This window comes from Athene noctua, chromosome 15 (genome assembly GCF_965140245.1).
Source record: "Athene noctua chromosome 15, bAthNoc1.hap1.1, whole genome shotgun sequence".
NCBI classification, from domain to species: domain Eukaryota; kingdom Metazoa; phylum Chordata; class Aves; order Strigiformes; family Strigidae; genus Athene; species Athene noctua.
In genome coordinates this window covers 5,938,758-5,954,128 of record NC_134051.1, presented here as the reverse complement: position 1 = coordinate 5,954,128, position 15,371 = coordinate 5,938,758, and the positions used below count along the sequence as shown (strand labels likewise).

The 15,371-nt window shown below is 61.0% G+C and overlaps 2 protein-coding genes across 5 annotated transcripts; one reads left to right on the top strand and one right to left on the bottom strand.

Annotated features, from left to right (window-relative positions):
- Positions 1–27: 27 nt before the first annotated feature.
- Positions 28–10,606, bottom strand: FLII (FLII actin remodeling protein). 2 transcript variants are annotated; one of them, XM_074919724.1, is made up of 30 exons: positions 10,479–10,606; positions 9,592–9,702; positions 8,397–8,468; positions 8,159–8,239; positions 7,822–7,907; positions 7,503–7,664; positions 7,293–7,396; positions 7,028–7,203; positions 6,784–6,941; positions 6,595–6,679; positions 5,652–5,799; positions 5,383–5,516; positions 5,055–5,267; positions 4,794–4,973; positions 4,638–4,720; positions 4,489–4,563; positions 4,160–4,243; positions 3,920–4,091; positions 3,732–3,836; positions 3,336–3,527; positions 3,025–3,213; positions 2,784–2,923; positions 2,440–2,668; positions 2,105–2,259; positions 1,895–1,955; positions 1,674–1,802; positions 1,465–1,571; positions 1,092–1,197; positions 935–1,000; positions 28–770 (listed from the first exon to the last, which is right to left on the bottom strand). In XM_074919724.1, exons 1-30 carry the CDS (start codon positions 10,539–10,541, stop codon positions 636–638), a joined length of 3,801 nt encoding a protein of 1,266 aa, XP_074775825.1. In that variant the 5' UTR covers positions 10,542–10,606; the 3' UTR covers positions 28–635. The 2 variants fall into 2 exon arrangements, with proteins under 2 accessions (XP_074775825.1, XP_074775826.1); XM_074919725.1 differs by lacking the exon at positions 7,503–7,664.
- On the top strand, positions 9,611–15,339 carry MIEF2 (mitochondrial elongation factor 2). 3 transcript variants are annotated; one of them, XM_074919730.1, is made up of 4 exons: positions 9,611–9,725; positions 11,206–11,359; positions 11,858–12,035; positions 12,879–15,339. In XM_074919730.1, exons 2-4 carry the CDS (start codon positions 11,213–11,215, stop codon positions 13,934–13,936), a joined length of 1,383 nt encoding a protein of 460 aa, XP_074775831.1. In that variant the 5' UTR covers positions 9,611–9,725; positions 11,206–11,212; the 3' UTR covers positions 13,937–15,339. The 3 variants fall into 3 exon arrangements, with proteins under 3 accessions (XP_074775831.1, XP_074775832.1, XP_074775830.1); XM_074919731.1 differs by lacking the exon at positions 9,611–9,725 and adding an exon at positions 10,723–10,787 and having other exon boundaries at positions 12,906–15,339; XM_074919729.1 differs by lacking the exon at positions 9,611–9,725 and adding an exon at positions 10,723–10,787.
- Positions 15,340–15,371: the final 32 nt, after the last annotated feature.

The window sequence follows — 15,371 nt, the reverse complement described above, 5'->3', positions numbered from 1 at the left end:
TTGGTAAGATGAATTTAGCATTGTTTAGTTATTAAAAATACTGGTTTTTAATATTGAAAAATAAAGCATTTAATATCAACTGCCCAGGCTGCAGGTGTTTAGGGGAGTTATGGCAGCGGGCTTGGAGCCAGCTGGGGGCCAGGGACCCCCCTGAGCTCCAGAGGGGCAGGATCAGGGTCGGGGGGACCCTGCTTGGGAGCAAGAGGGGCACAGTCAGAGCCTGGCACGGCCTCGGGGTGAGAAGTGCAGATTTTATTGATATGATACCGATGGGCTGGCCCCCACCTGGGGGGTCTGTCCCCGCCAGGACCGTGGGGCCGGCTGTAAGGCCCAGGGCTGAGACCCCCTCGCTCCCTCCCAAGTTCTCTTTAGCAAAGCATCCTCCCACCCAAACTGGGAAACACTCCTGTCCCCCAGCTGCAGGGGGAGCTCGGCACTGGTTTGGGGCAGCAGGGTGTAACAGCGATCCCTCCCCAGGAAGGGAAGGGGGCTGAGCTGGACCCTGTGCTGGGAGAAGCTGCGACAGAGGGTCAGCACCAGCACTCCCAGTTTAGGGAGAAGCAGCTCCAAGTCGAGCTTGGCTGGGAGCAAGGTGTGTGCAGCAGCACAGAGGGCTGGGGGGAGTGGGATGTAGCTTAGGCGGGCGGCTTGCGGAAGACGCTCCAGGCGTGGAAGCAGCGGGTGAAGGGCCAGGGCTCATTGCCTTTCCGCACCAGCCGGAGCTTGCGGGGCCGCGTGGGGTCCTTGGAGCGCATATGCTGTATGTAGACCTGGGGCAGAGCACAGCCGTGGGTGTCCCCCCAGTGCTTACCCGCCTCTGGGGCTGCTGTGAGCTCTGCCCCGCCATGCCCAAGGCAGGATCAGGTCCCTCAAGGGGACACGAAGCCCAAATCCTTCCCTCCCAGGCAGCAGGAAGGAGGAGGAGAGGCCCTACCTGGCAGGCTTTGAGGCTCAGCTTGATCTCCACCTGGCTGGTCTGGGTGCCGACCCACATGTAGACCTGCAGGGAGGACACAAAGCCGGGCTCAGGCGAGGGAGCTGGGGGCAGATCCAGCCACTTGACACAGGACAGTCTTGCCCCCCCCGCTCACCTCCCGCCCGTTGTCCAGCAGCATGATGTCATCATCAGCCAGGTCATCCTGGCAGAAATCAGAGCACTTCTCTGACACAGAGAAATAGCCCTTCTCGTTGGAGCACCTGCAGGGAGAGCCGGAAGGAGACTGCATCAGAGACATGAGTTTGTTAGGACTCAGCTCCTGCAGAAGGCAGGGACGTGATGGCACAGCTGTTTCATGCCCAGAGGGATGGACACAGTTGTGAGAGGGACTTTTCCTCCTGTGGAGAGCTGTGCCCTGACTAGTTTGGGAGGACTGAGTCCCCAGTGAAGGCCAGCACAGCCTCAGGTGCTGCAGGAGGAAGAAGACCAGCACAGACTGGAGCAACCTCTCTGTGACCAGAACCCACCTGAAGAGCCGGGAGTGCTTCATATAGTCGGCGTCTTCATCGTAGGGTTTCTGGCTCCCGATGCCCACCCAGAAGAAGTTTTCAGGCTCTTCACCCTCATTGATCACCTGCGAGGGCAGGGTCAGGGCTGAGCGGGGCTATTCTGCCCTGGTGGTCGCTGCCACCAGGTAAGATGGGGCTGAGCCCCACTGTGCCCCCACCCCACTCACCTGTTTGCTGTAGGAGTCATCAAACATGTGGTTCATGATGTCCTCGGCCAACTTGGCCTCGTCGGGGTCTGCTGCCCGGCCCACCCAGGTGTAGACAATGCCCTGGTTGTCCGTACTCTCAAAAGGCACCTGGGGGTTGGGAGCAGAGAGTCAGGGCTACCCAAGTGGGGTGGAGGGCAAGTGGCCAAGCAGCTCTGAGGATGCTCAGCCAGGAGTGGTACCTTGAGGATGAAGCAAAACTCAGAGTTGAGCAAACCAGCGTCTGTGTTGATCTGGATGCACCTAGAAAAGAAGCCCAGGAGGCACCGTCAGGGCAAGATCAGGCCCTCGGGCCTACAGGCACGTAGCCCACCAGGAGCCTGGCATCCCTGGGTGCTGCCCAGCCCCCCACGGGTGCTGCCTGGCCCGGAGCAGCCCCCGGGAACACTGACCTGGTGCAGAGGGCCCCGCCGTTGGTGCGGATGTGGTAGAGACTAGGCTGGGGTGGGCTGGCCCTGTCCTTCCGTTTGCCCCGGTGGATGACAAACCTCCTCTTGAAGTGAGAGAGGAACTTGGGGTTCTCCTGCTGCTGGGTCATGCGCACAACCTGGCCAGGGGTGGGTGTCAGCAGAGAGCCCCCAAACACAACCCCAAGCCCCAGCTGCACCCCCCCTTCATCTCTGCTGCTCCCCCCTGCCCTTAGCCTGGGGGGCAGAGAGAGGATGGAGAAGGGAGGAAACACTGGGGGACCCCTGTGTTACCCCCCAGCAGCACACAGCAGGGTCACCTCCAGTTTTCCAGGGAAGAGACTCTCGAACTTCTTCTGAAGGCTGAAGGTGAAGGTGAGCCAGCCCATGTTGGAGGCCTCCCGGCCCTGCCAGAAGTAGACGATGCACTGGAAGTCTTCCTCAGGCTGCTTCTCCTCCTCCTCTTCCTCGCCCTCCTCCTCCCCTTTGCCTTCGCCCTTCTTCTTCTTCTCCTCCTCTTCCTCCTCATACTCCACCGGCACCCAGTACCTGAGGGTAGGAAGAGGGGGTGATGTGAGGGATGGGGCAGGCTGGGGGTCCGGGCAGGGAGATGGTGGGATGAGGTGGTCCAGCAGCCCCGGAGAGGGGATGAGCTGGGTGTCACCTGCAGAGGAAGACGTAGCAGTCGTGGGTGTGGAAGTGACCAAACTCCTCCTCGGGCAGGCGAGCGAATTTCTTGCCCTCCAGCACAAAGCCCTCCATGCCGTCCAGGTCTTCATTCCACTCCTCCATCAGCTGCTCCGCCTGCAGCCCCAGGTGGTCTGTTAGCCCACGGCCACCAAGCCCCTCCATCAGCAGTCGGCCCAAGGCCGTGGGGGGCCACATGGGATGGTCCCCAGCCCTACCTCGCTCAGGGGCATGGGCGGCTGGCGGGGCAGGAAGAGCGCCGTGAGATCAGCCTTCATCTGGTCTTTCTTCTCGGCGTCCTTGCGGACCTTGCCGGCGAGGCCGCCCTCCTGCAGCACCGTCTCAGCATTGCGGGTGTAATCCACACGCAGGACGTCGTCCCAATTCTTGAATTTGGACTTGAACACCTAAAATCAGAGAGCAGGTAATGCACTACAGCACCCTCTGTGGCACCCAACACCCTATCCGAGGGGGGCTGTGTTCCCGTCTCCCTCCCCGTGCCTGTTGGCAGGCACGGGGGCTGCCTTACCTGGCACTCGGTGCCCTCCAGGTTCCTGGTGACCATGGCGTGCTTGGGCCGGTGCAGCATCCCGCACAGCTCCTGGCTCAGCTTCAGCGCTGCCGCCCGCACCAGCCGCGGTGACTTCCTCCCGATCCAGATGAAGACGTCGGACCAGCAGTCGAGGATGTACACGCTCTTGGTGTCCAGCAAGCTCTGCAGCTAAGGGAAAAGAGGGTCAGGCACCCGCGGGTTTTTCCAGGTTGGAAAATGCCCTGCCTGCTCCCCGAGAAACAGCAGGGAAGAGCAGAGCATCCCCCACCCTGCTGGCCAAACCTGCCTCTCCCAGGGCACAGCTGGAGGCAGAGGGGGGCACAAAACCAGTCTCACTGGTCAGACTGGGAAAACTTCCCCACCCCATCCTACCAGGCGCATCTCTGGCATCAGATCAGCCTTCAGCCTCTTCTTGTGCTCCACCGAGAGTTTGTAGTTGATCTGGGGCAGCTCCAGGTAGCCCAGGCCCAAGCCAACCTGTGGAGGGGACAAGGACACGGGTGAGGGGGAGCTGCAGAGCCCCAGCAACGCCAGTGGCCCCACGGCCAGCAGCTCCCCACCTTGTACAGCTTGGGCTTGTGGGGCTGGAAGTCGTCAGGGACGCAGGGCCGGATCTCCTCGGGCTGCCCCCCCAGTGCCTCCCAGAAGTCGGGGGTCTCCTGGCCCTGGGTGAACAGCGTGATCTCTGCTTTGCCCTTCCGCTCGTTCTTGTTGATCTTCTCGGCAAAAAGCCTGTTGCGGGGAGGGAGTGGGTGAGATGGCAGGTGAGCTCCCCTCAGCCCCCCCCAAACCAGCCCTACCTGGCCTTGGTGGTGCTGCTCAGCGTGGCCTGTCTCCCGCGCCACACGAAGAGGTCAAGTCCATGGTCGAGGAGGAAGACAAACCTTGTGGATCCAGAGATGAGAGAACAGTCAGGAGAGAGCGGGCTGCGCCGAGCATCCTCCCCACCCCAGGGGTCCCTGTGGACCACAGGGATCAGGGCTGCCAAGTGGGGTTTGGATCCCCATCCTGGGCCAGCACACAGCCAACTTTCACCCCAGGGCTGCAGCTACGCTGTCTTGAGTGGACCCTGCCAGCATCCTGTCCCTCCGCAGGGACCCTGTGTCCCCTGGCCACTTCCCCTGCTCACCGGGGGTCCAGCGATGTCCCTTTCAGTGCCACCGACTCCAGCTTGACGTTCTTCTTCCCATAGACACGGTACAGCCTGGGGGACAGACAGCCATGGTGGGACGTGGGGGACCACCTGCTCCATGCATCCCCCCCCGGCCCCAGTGGTACCTGGTGACATATTGTGTGTCCTCGACGGTGAAGAAGCCGCTGGCTGTGCCACCCTCAATATAGGAGATGTCATTGTCAAAGACCTGGGGGCAGGGAGGGTGTGAGTGTGGGAGAAGCAGGGCTGGGGGCTGTGGGGGAGCTGGGGCTTGGCCTCACCTGGAGGAACTCATCACTCTCGTCCCCCATCTCCTCCCGGATGCTGCGACACTCAGCCCCCAGGTAGTTGCGGAGGTTGACGGCGTGGATGGCAGAACAGGCCTTCTTGTCCAGTGTGGCCTCCTGCCCGATCCAGTAGTAGATCTCCCAGTTGAGGGAGCCGTTCTCATCTAGGAAGGTCTGGAGAAGGATGTGGTGTGAGACGGGATGGTTGCAGCCCCAAGCTGGGGACGTGGGGGACCCTCGGTCCTCCCTGGGTACCTTGAGCACAATGTAGCAGTCGGCCTCATAGAACTTGCCGTGGAAAGCCTCGTCCACCAGCGTGGGCACAAAGTTCTCGATCTGCCAGACGCAGAGGCCCGGCAGCTGCCCCACGTCCTCACTGAAGAACTCCGAGTAGTCCAGCTGTGGCTTCTCCAGGCCCTGGTCCCAGCGACGCGTCTTCAGGTCCGGCGCCTTTGCCTCCCCGCTCTCCTGCGGGGATGGGGACAGGTCACTAAGCTGGGGACAACCGGGTCCCTGCCAGCCCCTGGCATGGCCCAGGGGCATGTGGTGCCTCTCAGGGCCCCTCTCCCATCCCAGATCCTACCTCTATCTTCTTGTTCTTCTCCTGGGCCACGTCTGACATCCCCTTCAGCACCTGCTTGGCCTGGTCGTCCTGGGCAGAGTCCTTGCGCCGCCGGAGCCGCATCTTGCGGGCCAGTGGGTCCTTGGTGCCGCTCCCTGGGGACAGGGCGACAGGGTGGGAGGCAGCCAGGACACCCCATCCCCGTGTGGGGCAAAGCTCGCTTCCCAGCCTCCTCCCAGGGCGCTGCCCGAGGCTGGGGCTGTCCCCCACAGCCCTCCCTGTGTACGTACCGGCAGCAGCAGCCGCGACAGTGGCGGGGGAGGCTCCAGCCAGGCGGAGCTGGTTCTGCAGGGAGAAGTCGATGTTGTACCACTCCGATGTCCGATCCACCGGCTTTGGGGGCATCACCAGGTTGGGGTTCTCGCGCACATCGAGGATCTGCCAAGGAGATGGAAGATTTCACCAGTCTGAATTGTGGGCTCACAGGGACAGAGGATGTGGGGTGGGACAGGAGACCTCCAGAGCACCCTGGGCTGAGGTAAAGTGGAGGGAGCCCCGAATCCACCACCTGCCTGGGCTGAGCTGCGTGCCAGACTGCAGGTCCTGGTCCCAGGAGCCTCTGTCCTCACCTCACCCCATCCCACCCTATGGCCCTGGGATCACACCTTGATGAGTGGGTTGTTTTGGACCCCTCACTACAAAAAGGCCACTGTATGACTCGAGTGTGTCCAGAGAAGGGCAACGGAGCTGGGGCAGGGTCTGGAGCACAGGTCTGATGGGGAGCAGCTGAGAGAACTGGGGGGGTTTAGTCTGGAGAAGAGGAGGCTGAGGGGAGACCTCCTGGCCCTCTGCAACTCCCTGACAGGAGGGTGCAGAGAGGGGGGATGAGTCTCTTGAACCAAGGGCCCAGAGCCAGGCCAAGAGGGAATGGCCTCAAGCTGCCCAGGGCAGGGTCAGGCTGGCTCTGAGGAAGGATTTCTGTGCAGAAGGGGCTGTTGGGCGTTGGAATGGGCTGCCCAGGGCAGGGGGGAGTCCCCATCCCTGGAGGGGTTGAAGAGTCGGGTTGACCCAGCGCTGAGCGATCTGGTGGAGTTGGGAACGGTCAGGGTGAGGTTCATGGTTGGACTGGAGGATCTTCAAGGGCTTTTCCAACATTGATGATTCTGTGATCCCAGGGACATGCTGGGGCTGTGGTGGACCCAGTCTGAGATGGAGGGGGTTCTGGGCTCTCACCTCCACATCCGTCAGGAAGTGGATGGCCTCTGGCAGCGTCACTAAGCGGTTCTTGTTCAGCACCAGCTTCCTCAGCTTGGAGCACCTGTGGGACACAGAGATGTCAGGTCGGGGTGAGACCCTATCACCACACAGCCTCTGTGTCCTCTCCTGGAGACAGAGCACATCCAGCTGGGGGCTTTTCCCTACCTGCATAGGCTCTCGGGGATGAGCTCCAGGTTGTTGTTGGCTGCCATGAACTCCTCAAGGTTGGTGAGCTTGCCGATGCCTGAGGGGATCCCGTCAAAGTCGAGTTTGTTGGAGTTCAGGTACATCTTCTTCAGCTTGGTCAGCTTGCAGATGGCCGACTGGGGAAGGAGGAGATGTCGGGGTGAGGGAGAACACGGAGGCACGGAGGCACAGGCAGGGATGCCATGTACAGGCAGGGACATACAGGCAAGGAGGTGAGCTGGTTGCGGGACAGGTTGAGGGTCTCCAGCTGGGTCCATTGGTCGATGCAGAGCGACAGCTCCGTGATCTGGTTGCTGCTGAGGTTGAGGCGCCGCAGGCTGCTCAGGGTGTAGAGGCACTCGGGGACACGACTGAGGTCGTTGCAGGACAGGTCGACGTCTGGGAGAAGACAACGGGGTGATGCCACCGGCCCCGGCCCCATGCCAGGGCAGAGAGAGCCCCGTGAGGGTGGGTGCCCTGGTCCTTACCTGCCAGGTTCACCAGGGCCTCGAGGCTGGTGGGGAGATTGCTCTGCGTGCGCTGGGTGTTCCTGAGGTGGAGGGTCTGCAGGGCTGTCATCGCCGGGAGTTGCCTGCGCATCACCGGGAACCCCGGGGCAGAGACAGCGTCAGGGCTGGAGCAGGCACCCGGCCCAGCCTCGGTATTGTAGGATCCAGCCTGGATAAACGGGGCCTTACCGGAGCTGCGCGTGCAGGAGGGGGTTGTTGTTGAGGATGAGAGTCTGGAGGTGAACCAGGCGCCTCATCTGTGGCGGGAGGCTCTCCAGCTTGTTGTTGCTCAGGTCGAGGTAGAGCAAGTCCGTCAGGTTGATGAAGAGCTGGTTGGGGATGGCCTCGATGCTGTGGGGATAGGGGGGTCTTCAGGGCTGCCTGGGACCTGCAGCAGCCGCGGGTCTCCCCCTCAAAGAGGGGTAGAGAGCAGGACACAGAGTGAAGGAAGGTGATGGATGGAGGCGGCTGTAGCCAGGAGAAGATGGCTGCCCTGGCCTGGCCCTACCTGTTGTGGCCAAGGTTGAGGACCAGCATGTTCTTGGCGTTCTCCAGTTCCCGGGGACACTCTGTGAGCAGGTTGTAGCTCAGGTCCTGGGGAAAATGGTAGAGCAACGCAGGCATCACCCTCTGCCCTGCATCCAGCAACCACCACCCAGACCTGAGAACTGGCTCCCAATGGAACCAAGCAGCACTGAGCCCTGATTTACTCCCTGCACCTTTCCCCTGGATGCTCCTTAGCCCCACTGTGCTCCTCAAGGGGCACGAGGGGCCACTGAGGAGCAGGACCGGGACCTGGGAGTCTGTGCTGGCTCTCACATTACCCAGGGAGACTCTGCACCTACCAGCACCGAGAGGTCATCCAGCTGGAAGATATCATCAGGGACTCCCGAGTTCTTCAGGCTGTTTTCACGAGCCACGATCGCCTTGAAAAGGGAGGGAGAGGCACGACTGCAGCTGACTCTACATCTGCTGAGCCCCCCAGGGTGGCCAGGGATGATCCCTGTGTGCCCCCACAGCCTGAGGCTGGCTGAGAGGTGCCTGGGGACACCAGCCCTGAGGATGCACGAGGGGCACACTTACCCGGAGGCAGGGCAGGCCGGAGAGCTCGCCATGGAGCGTGGTGAGGCTGTTGTGACTCACGGAGAGGTGCTCCTGCAGGGAAGCCGCAGGAAAGCCCCAGTGAGCAGAGAGAGGAGCCGGGGCTGTGCGGGGCAACAGTCAGGCCCCTGCATCAATGTGGGGGGTCCTTGATCCCATGAGAGTTGGGGCCTTGCTGAGATGAGCTCAGCCCTGACCCACACGAAGCTGCTGGGACACTCCCAGTTTCAAACTGGTTGGTTGGCCCCAGCATGCCCATGCTGCCTCCGCATCCCTCGTTCCCTGAGGCAGACCTGACTGAGACACCCCAGCCCTGCTGCAGGGTTTGGGGTGCTCTAGGCTGCTATTGAGCCGGCTTGTGGCAGTCCCGTACAGCCCTCAAGCAGACAGACCCCAGCTCTTGTAAACACTCTTCACTGGACGATCTGGAAATGGGCAGACCTGTGGGGACTGGCAGGGTAGGAGGAAGGCCTGGGGGAAATTTATGTTTTCTTCTGGGCTGTTACCTGCTCAAGAAAATGAGGAATTGGCAGGCTGTGGGTGAGACAACAGGTTTTAAGTCTAATCATGGCCCCTGAGCATCTGGCAGGACTGGTGGGAGCGTGGCTCCAATCAGCATACAGGACTGCCCCACATGCTGCCGCCGAGAGTAAGCACCTGGCACGGGGACGAGGACTTTTAAAGTGTTGTGTTTGTCTGACACCAATTTAACAACGTCCATAACGTGTCACAGGACACCGCCAAAGCAAAGCTTAGCCCCTGACTCCACCAAGGGCCTGGTTGGGCACAAAACTTGAGCGCAGCTGCCAGCTCCTGCTCTTTTAGCAAAGGAAGAGGAAAAAAAGCCCCAAAACTTTAATTCTCCCCATACTAAACCTTCACCCTTCCCTTCTATTAAAGGGCAGAGGATCTAAGCATGTTTTTTAGTCTGGTTTTCTAGGAAAACAAGGTGAAACCAAGTACAAGCCTGTCTCAACCTCACTCCTAACAGCTCCTGCATCCAGTTGCAACCACACATCCTAGCTCAGCCCTATTATTAGACACCAGAGCATCTGCCGATGAGCCACGAGGCTGGCAGGCACCAGGCTCCCGGCACCGCTACGCAGGGACTCGTTTGACCCCACAGTCCCAGCAGGAGCTGTCGAGCCCCATCCACTGCCCGAAATGTGCTGCTCACCAGCTTCTGGAGGGCAGCGAGCTCCTCGGGCAGGTAGCAGAGCCCCGTGCGGTTCAGCTTCAGCCAGCGCAGGCTGGTCATCGCCTTCACGTGCTCCGGGAAGTAGCCACCCTGCGAGGAGGAGGAGGAGGAAGGTGAGAAAAGCACCTGCCTGATGGGGTGAGGATTTGGGGGACCTCAGTCTGACCGGCCCTAGGAGGTCGAGGGGAGACCTGGGATAGTCCAGTCCTGCGGGATTGGGAGCTGGGGGGCGCTGGGATGACACAGTCCTGTGGAAATGGGAGCTGGGTGGGATAGAATCACCCAGCCCTATGGAATTGGGATTTAGGGGGGACTGGGATCTGGGGGAGACTGGGATTGTCCAGTCCCATGGGATTGGGAACTAGGGAAGACTGGGATGACCGGGAGCTGAGGGGGGACTGGGATGGCCCAGTCCTATGGGATTGGGAGCTGGGGGCCAGGATCGCCCCGTCCTTTGGGACTTCGGGGGAAGGGGGGGGGCAGGATCGCCCAGTTTTATGGGATTGGGACGTGGTGGGCAGGGGCTGGGATTGCCCAATTTTATGGGATTAGGCCGTGGGGGGCCAACACCGCCCGGCTCTCTGGAGCCCCATGGTTTGGGGGGGGCGCGGGTATGGCCCAGCTGTAGAAGCTGGGAGTCAGGGATCGCCAGGCCCTATCGTGCCTACGAGCCGAGGGCTGATCAGCCCCGCTCTGGGGCCAGGAACGGGACCGGGGGGGGCGACACCCGCCCAGCCGCAGGGTGGGGGGAAGTGGGGGGGGGAAGGGGCCACACAGGGCCTGATCTCGCCCGGGGCGTGGGGCCGGGCTGTGTCATGTTCCCCGCCCCCCCCGCTCCCGGTGCCCCCCATTTTCCCTCTCCGCACCTTAAAGTCGTTGCCGCTGAGGTCGACGCCGCGGACGAAGGGCAGGACCCCGGTGGCCGCCATGGCGTCGCGGGCGGAGGGCGGGCGGGAGGGCGGGCGGGGGGACCCGGCAGCCGCACACCCGGCCACGCCCCACCACGCCCGGCCACGCCCCCTACGTGTGTCGGGCCACGCCCCGGCGGTGACGTCAAGAGGGGGCGTGGAAAGGGCGGGGCCGGGTTCTGCTTCCGGAGTGGGCGGGGCCGCGCCGCGCCGCGCCCCTATTGGCTGGAGCGGCGCCGGCACGCGCGGGCCGCCGGCAGCGCGGGGGTGAGTGCGGGCGGGGGGAGTGCGGGCAGCGGCGGGGGGCGGGGGCCCGCTCCTGCCCTTGAGCGGCCCCGGGCGGTGCCTGCGGCCCGGCCGCCTCCCCCGGCTCGGGGCAGTGCGGGGCTCTCCGTCCCGGTCCCTCCGGCGGACGCGCGGGCCCCGGTAACCGCCGGTTCTCCCCGAGGTGGCGGCAGCGCCGGGTGGGGCGCGGGAGTGACCCCTCGGCGGGGTGACCCTTGCTCCACGCCGCACCCAGGCGTCCCGGCGGCAGCGGGAGCCTTTGCCCCGGCGGTGGAGGGGAGCGGCGGGGCCGGCAGAAATCCCCTCAAAAAACTCCCCTCGCTGCGGGCTCTGCGTCCCCCGGGCGGGGCAGGCTGCCCCCCGTGCAGGGCGACACCCCGCTCCTCCTCTTCCTCCGCAGGGCGACCATGGCCGAGTTCACGCGCCCGCGGGGCAAGCGGCAGGAGGACAGCGGACTGGGCAACGTCCTCGACCTGCTGTTGGCCAACGCCAGGCTGGTGCTAGGCGTCACTGGCGCGGCCGTGCTGGCCATCGCCACGCTGGCCGTCAAGCGGGTAAGGCCGGCGCGGCCGCCGTCGGGGCTCGGAGGATGTGGAGGAAAGACGCTGTGCTCCCCGGTTGCAGTGAGGGGGGAAGATGAGCCCCAAAACTGTCTGGCTGCTCCCTGGCTGCAGAGCTGGTCCTGCGAGGCTGGTGCTCAACGGCAGCGCCATGGGCATGGAGCTGCCTGCTCCCACCCTGCGGGGGCATGTGCCGCCCTGCGCCCCGTTTGCCTGGAACGGCACATGTTTGGGATGCGGTATCCCCTTCAGAAAGGCAGCTTGGGTTTAATTCATGTTTGGGCCCCTCTTTTCCACTTAAAATCTGCAGGGGGAAAATATCCACCTTTGTGGCCCCCTAAACTGTCTATTTTTGCTAGTAGAAGCTGGGTGTGGGGCTGTGTTTCCCTGTGCATGTACCAGAGGGGTGGTTGTCCCCCTTAGTGCAAGATGGGACTGTGGAGAATGGTACAAAGATAGTAACTTGTCCGTGTGGATGTTCCTTCCCTCCAGCTGATAGATCGAGCCACCAGTCCTCGCGATGAAGGCGATCCCAAAGCTGAACAGAAGACCCTGGAGGAGAGTTGGCAGGACTTAGCTTTGATTAAAGCAACACCAAAACCCCCCAAGAAGCAGAGAAGGGAAGACCTCAGCGAACCTCTGCTCTCTCCGGCTCTGCCGCCGGTGCCAGGTGAGGCTCGTGGTGTTTGTGCCGGCTCCTGCCGCTGTCGGGAAGATCACCTTGATGTGCTCGGGGCTGGCTGTGCTGCTGCTCTCCGTGGTCTGGGAGCTCCATGTTATTTTTAGCTTGGTGTCCGGAAAGCCGACCCGATTGAGCCTGCCCTTCTGGGAGGCTCCCAAGCCACAGCCCCTTTTTAGGTAATGCCTGTGGTAATGGCACCTCTGATAATGTTTCAGCCAGCGCAGTGTGGTGGAGGCCGTCAGGGCTTTGTTTCCTCTGGAGCAGTGTCTGCTGGGCTCGGTTTCTGGGTCAGTTCTGCTCCGAGGAAGGTGCGCTCAGGAGCTGCCGCTGACAAAGGCTGCCTTGTCTTGCTGCCTACAAAGATGGTGTTTTTCCAAGAGGGAAAGCAGCCCAGCTTTGTGCAAGGCAGGCCCTGAGATACCTGACCCGGAGCAGGATTGTTCACAGGACTCAAGTGATCAGGCAGGCAGCAGAGCAAGCTGGATCTGCCTGAGCAGTCTCAGTGGGGCTGAGACTTGTAGGGACCCTGGCAGCGAGTCCCTTGCCTGGCTGGTGGTGCTTAGCCTGGTTTACCCATCTCTAGCTGCGGGGCAAGGCCGAGTGCTGTTGGGTTTTGAGCTCTGCCTTGGCTGATAAGTGCTGCAAACATCAGGGGACTTGGTGGTGGCCCTCTTGGCAAGGTCTGACCCATGTCCAGAGAGGTGGGCTGAGAGCTGGGCACCCAGCTCGTGCCTCTCCCTCAGCTGCAGCAGAAGCTGCTGCTGTAGGCTGCAGATGATCTGCTCAGAGCTGTGACTTCTCTCTTCCCTCTGCCCTATACCCTTCTCACAGAGCTCAGGGTCTGCTCTGCCCCTCCAGAGACTCCTCAGGTCGAATCCAGCCCTCCGTGCTGCCTCACGCTGCAGGAGAAGCTCCTCTCCTACTACAGCAGCTGGCTGACCGTCCCTGAGACACAAGCATCTGTCTCCCTGCAGCTGGCCAGGAGCATCTGCACCCAATTACAGAACTTTCTGCGGAGCAAGTGCCCAGAACTGCCCTTCGGCAGCCTCTTCCTCAGCAGTCCCCTGCTCGATGGCCTTGGGGCGCTGGCAGCCGACCACATCCACCTCATGCTGCCGGTGGTCCTCGACGCCACGCTCTGGAGCCTCATCCCAGGAGAGGACACTGTGGTGAGGAACCCCCAGTACTGGCTGATCAAGAGGACTGATCTGGAGTATTTTCCTCGTGGGCGCAGCCCTTGGGACAGGTTCATCGTGGGCCGGTATCTCTCCTCCAACATGCTCAATGAGACCCTCCACAAGATGCTGGTGGCCTCCATCAACTGGCCTGCCATAGGCAGTCTGCTGGGGAGTGTCATCCACCCCGTTGTGGCCTCCCAGGAGCTGAAACTGGAAGTCAAATACGATCAGATAAAGCTGAGCATCACCCTGTTCCCAGTGGTGGAAATGGAGGACAAGGTTCTCCTGGCTGCTGCTCCTCCTGAAGGACTGGTGGAAAACCTCTGGCTTGAGAGTTTTTACAGGGCAGAGGTCTCGAAGGTGAAAGAGCTGGATGCTGGTGACTCTGGGGCTCGGCAGCGCTGCCTCTGCATCCTGAACGGCGTCTGCAAGAGCCATCCTGCCCTGCACAAACTGAGCGGCAGCCCCTTGACCCACGTTGTCCTTCACCTCAGTGCCACCAGTTTGGACTGGGCAGAAGAAAGCCTTGCTGACAGGTTCCAGCAGCTGCTCGAGGAGCTGGTAGGCTACCTGGAGAAAGGGGTCCTGCCTTCCTATTTCAACCCCAAAATCAACCTCTTCTGCGATCTGTTGGAAGAGGAGATTGATGAGATGGGCTTCATGCTCTACAGGGCCATATCGGAGCCAGAGCTCCTGCTGAAGGAGAAATGACTGGTGCGTGGGGAGCTCCTGAATGTAGGGTGTTCCTCGCCCATCTGCTGCTCCCCGCTGTGAGGGTTGCAATGCTTCTAGTTGACTAGTCAGTAAGAGGCAAAGTTCTTGCACTTTATAAGAAAAAAATAATAATTTCCTGTCTGAATAAAACGTGCCTGAATCGAGGTGGGTGCTGGCCTGAGGAGCCTTTGGCTGGGAGGCTCTGCCGAACCCAGGGTGAGTGCAGCCCACACCTCGAGTTACCTGCAGGTGAGTCCCATCCACTGGGAGCCAACGTGAAGCATGTTTGGTCTCTGGTTCCCAGTGTCCTCTGCCTGTCCCAGCTGCCAGGCTCCCCTTGTGCTCTGAGACCAGCAGGGGAGCTGAAGGGGAGCAGTTTCTTGCTGCTGCTGCTGCATCCAGCAGACCCCACGGATGCAGCGTCCTGGGTGGGTCCTTTCACCAGCACCCAACTTGGTCTTATTGTGCCATGCTCCCAGGCCAGCTTTTGGGACAGAGTGGGAGTCTCATCTGTCTTTAGGATATTTCCAAGCTGAAATAAAGCCCCAGCAATGACCTGGGTGGTTGTCTGGGCGCTTGAAGGTAGAGCCATAGTAAACGGGGCTGTGAGTTTATTCTCTGGAAACCCTTTCAGCTGCTAAAAGGGGTGAGCTCAGCCCTACCTCTTATTCTGCCAGCATTGGCTCTGCCCCGAGGAAAGGGTGTGCTTCCAGCATGGCACTGGGGCTTCGTGGTTCTTGTCCAACACAGTGTTTTTCTGGAAGATATTCTGAAATAGGCAGTGGTGAGAAGAGAGCTGCAGGCTGCCAGGAGGCTCCTGGTATCGGTCCCTCGGTGGAGGCCGCAGCAGGGCTGCGTGTGCCCTCCTTGACGGGTGGGTCGCTGCCAGTGTCCGTCTGCGGGTGCTCGCTGCTCTGCAGCAAACTACAGCGTCCCCAGTCTGCCCAGTGACCTTTTCACACACATATTGCTGCTGTTCTGAGGTCCTGCTCCCCTGGAGCCCCGTGGTGTGGGGCAGGAAAGGAGGACAGGAATGATGCTCTGAGCAGAACGCTTGCAAGAACTGAAGCAGTTTATGCTTTTTATTAAGAATGTATGTTGAGTTTGAGTATTTTGTTTTTTTTTCCTTTGAGTGGCTGCTAGTAGGCTTTGGTTCTGGCTGTGGTCCCAAGGAGAAGGAATATATTATATTTAATGGGAAGAGCTGGTTTTTGCACACTGGTGGAGTTGGAGAAATCCTGTGAACTTCAATGTGAGCAGCTGTTGTGGTTTAGTTTTCTTTACTGCTATAATCTTGTTTATGGGAAGAAGATAAACCCTATCTGAAAACCACTTAGTTTGTTCCTCCAAACCACTTCCCAGGTGCTAGCAATGAGAATAAACCCTCCCTGTGTCTACTAGTTCTCTTGTGTCAGCTCGTTTGTCTCCTTCC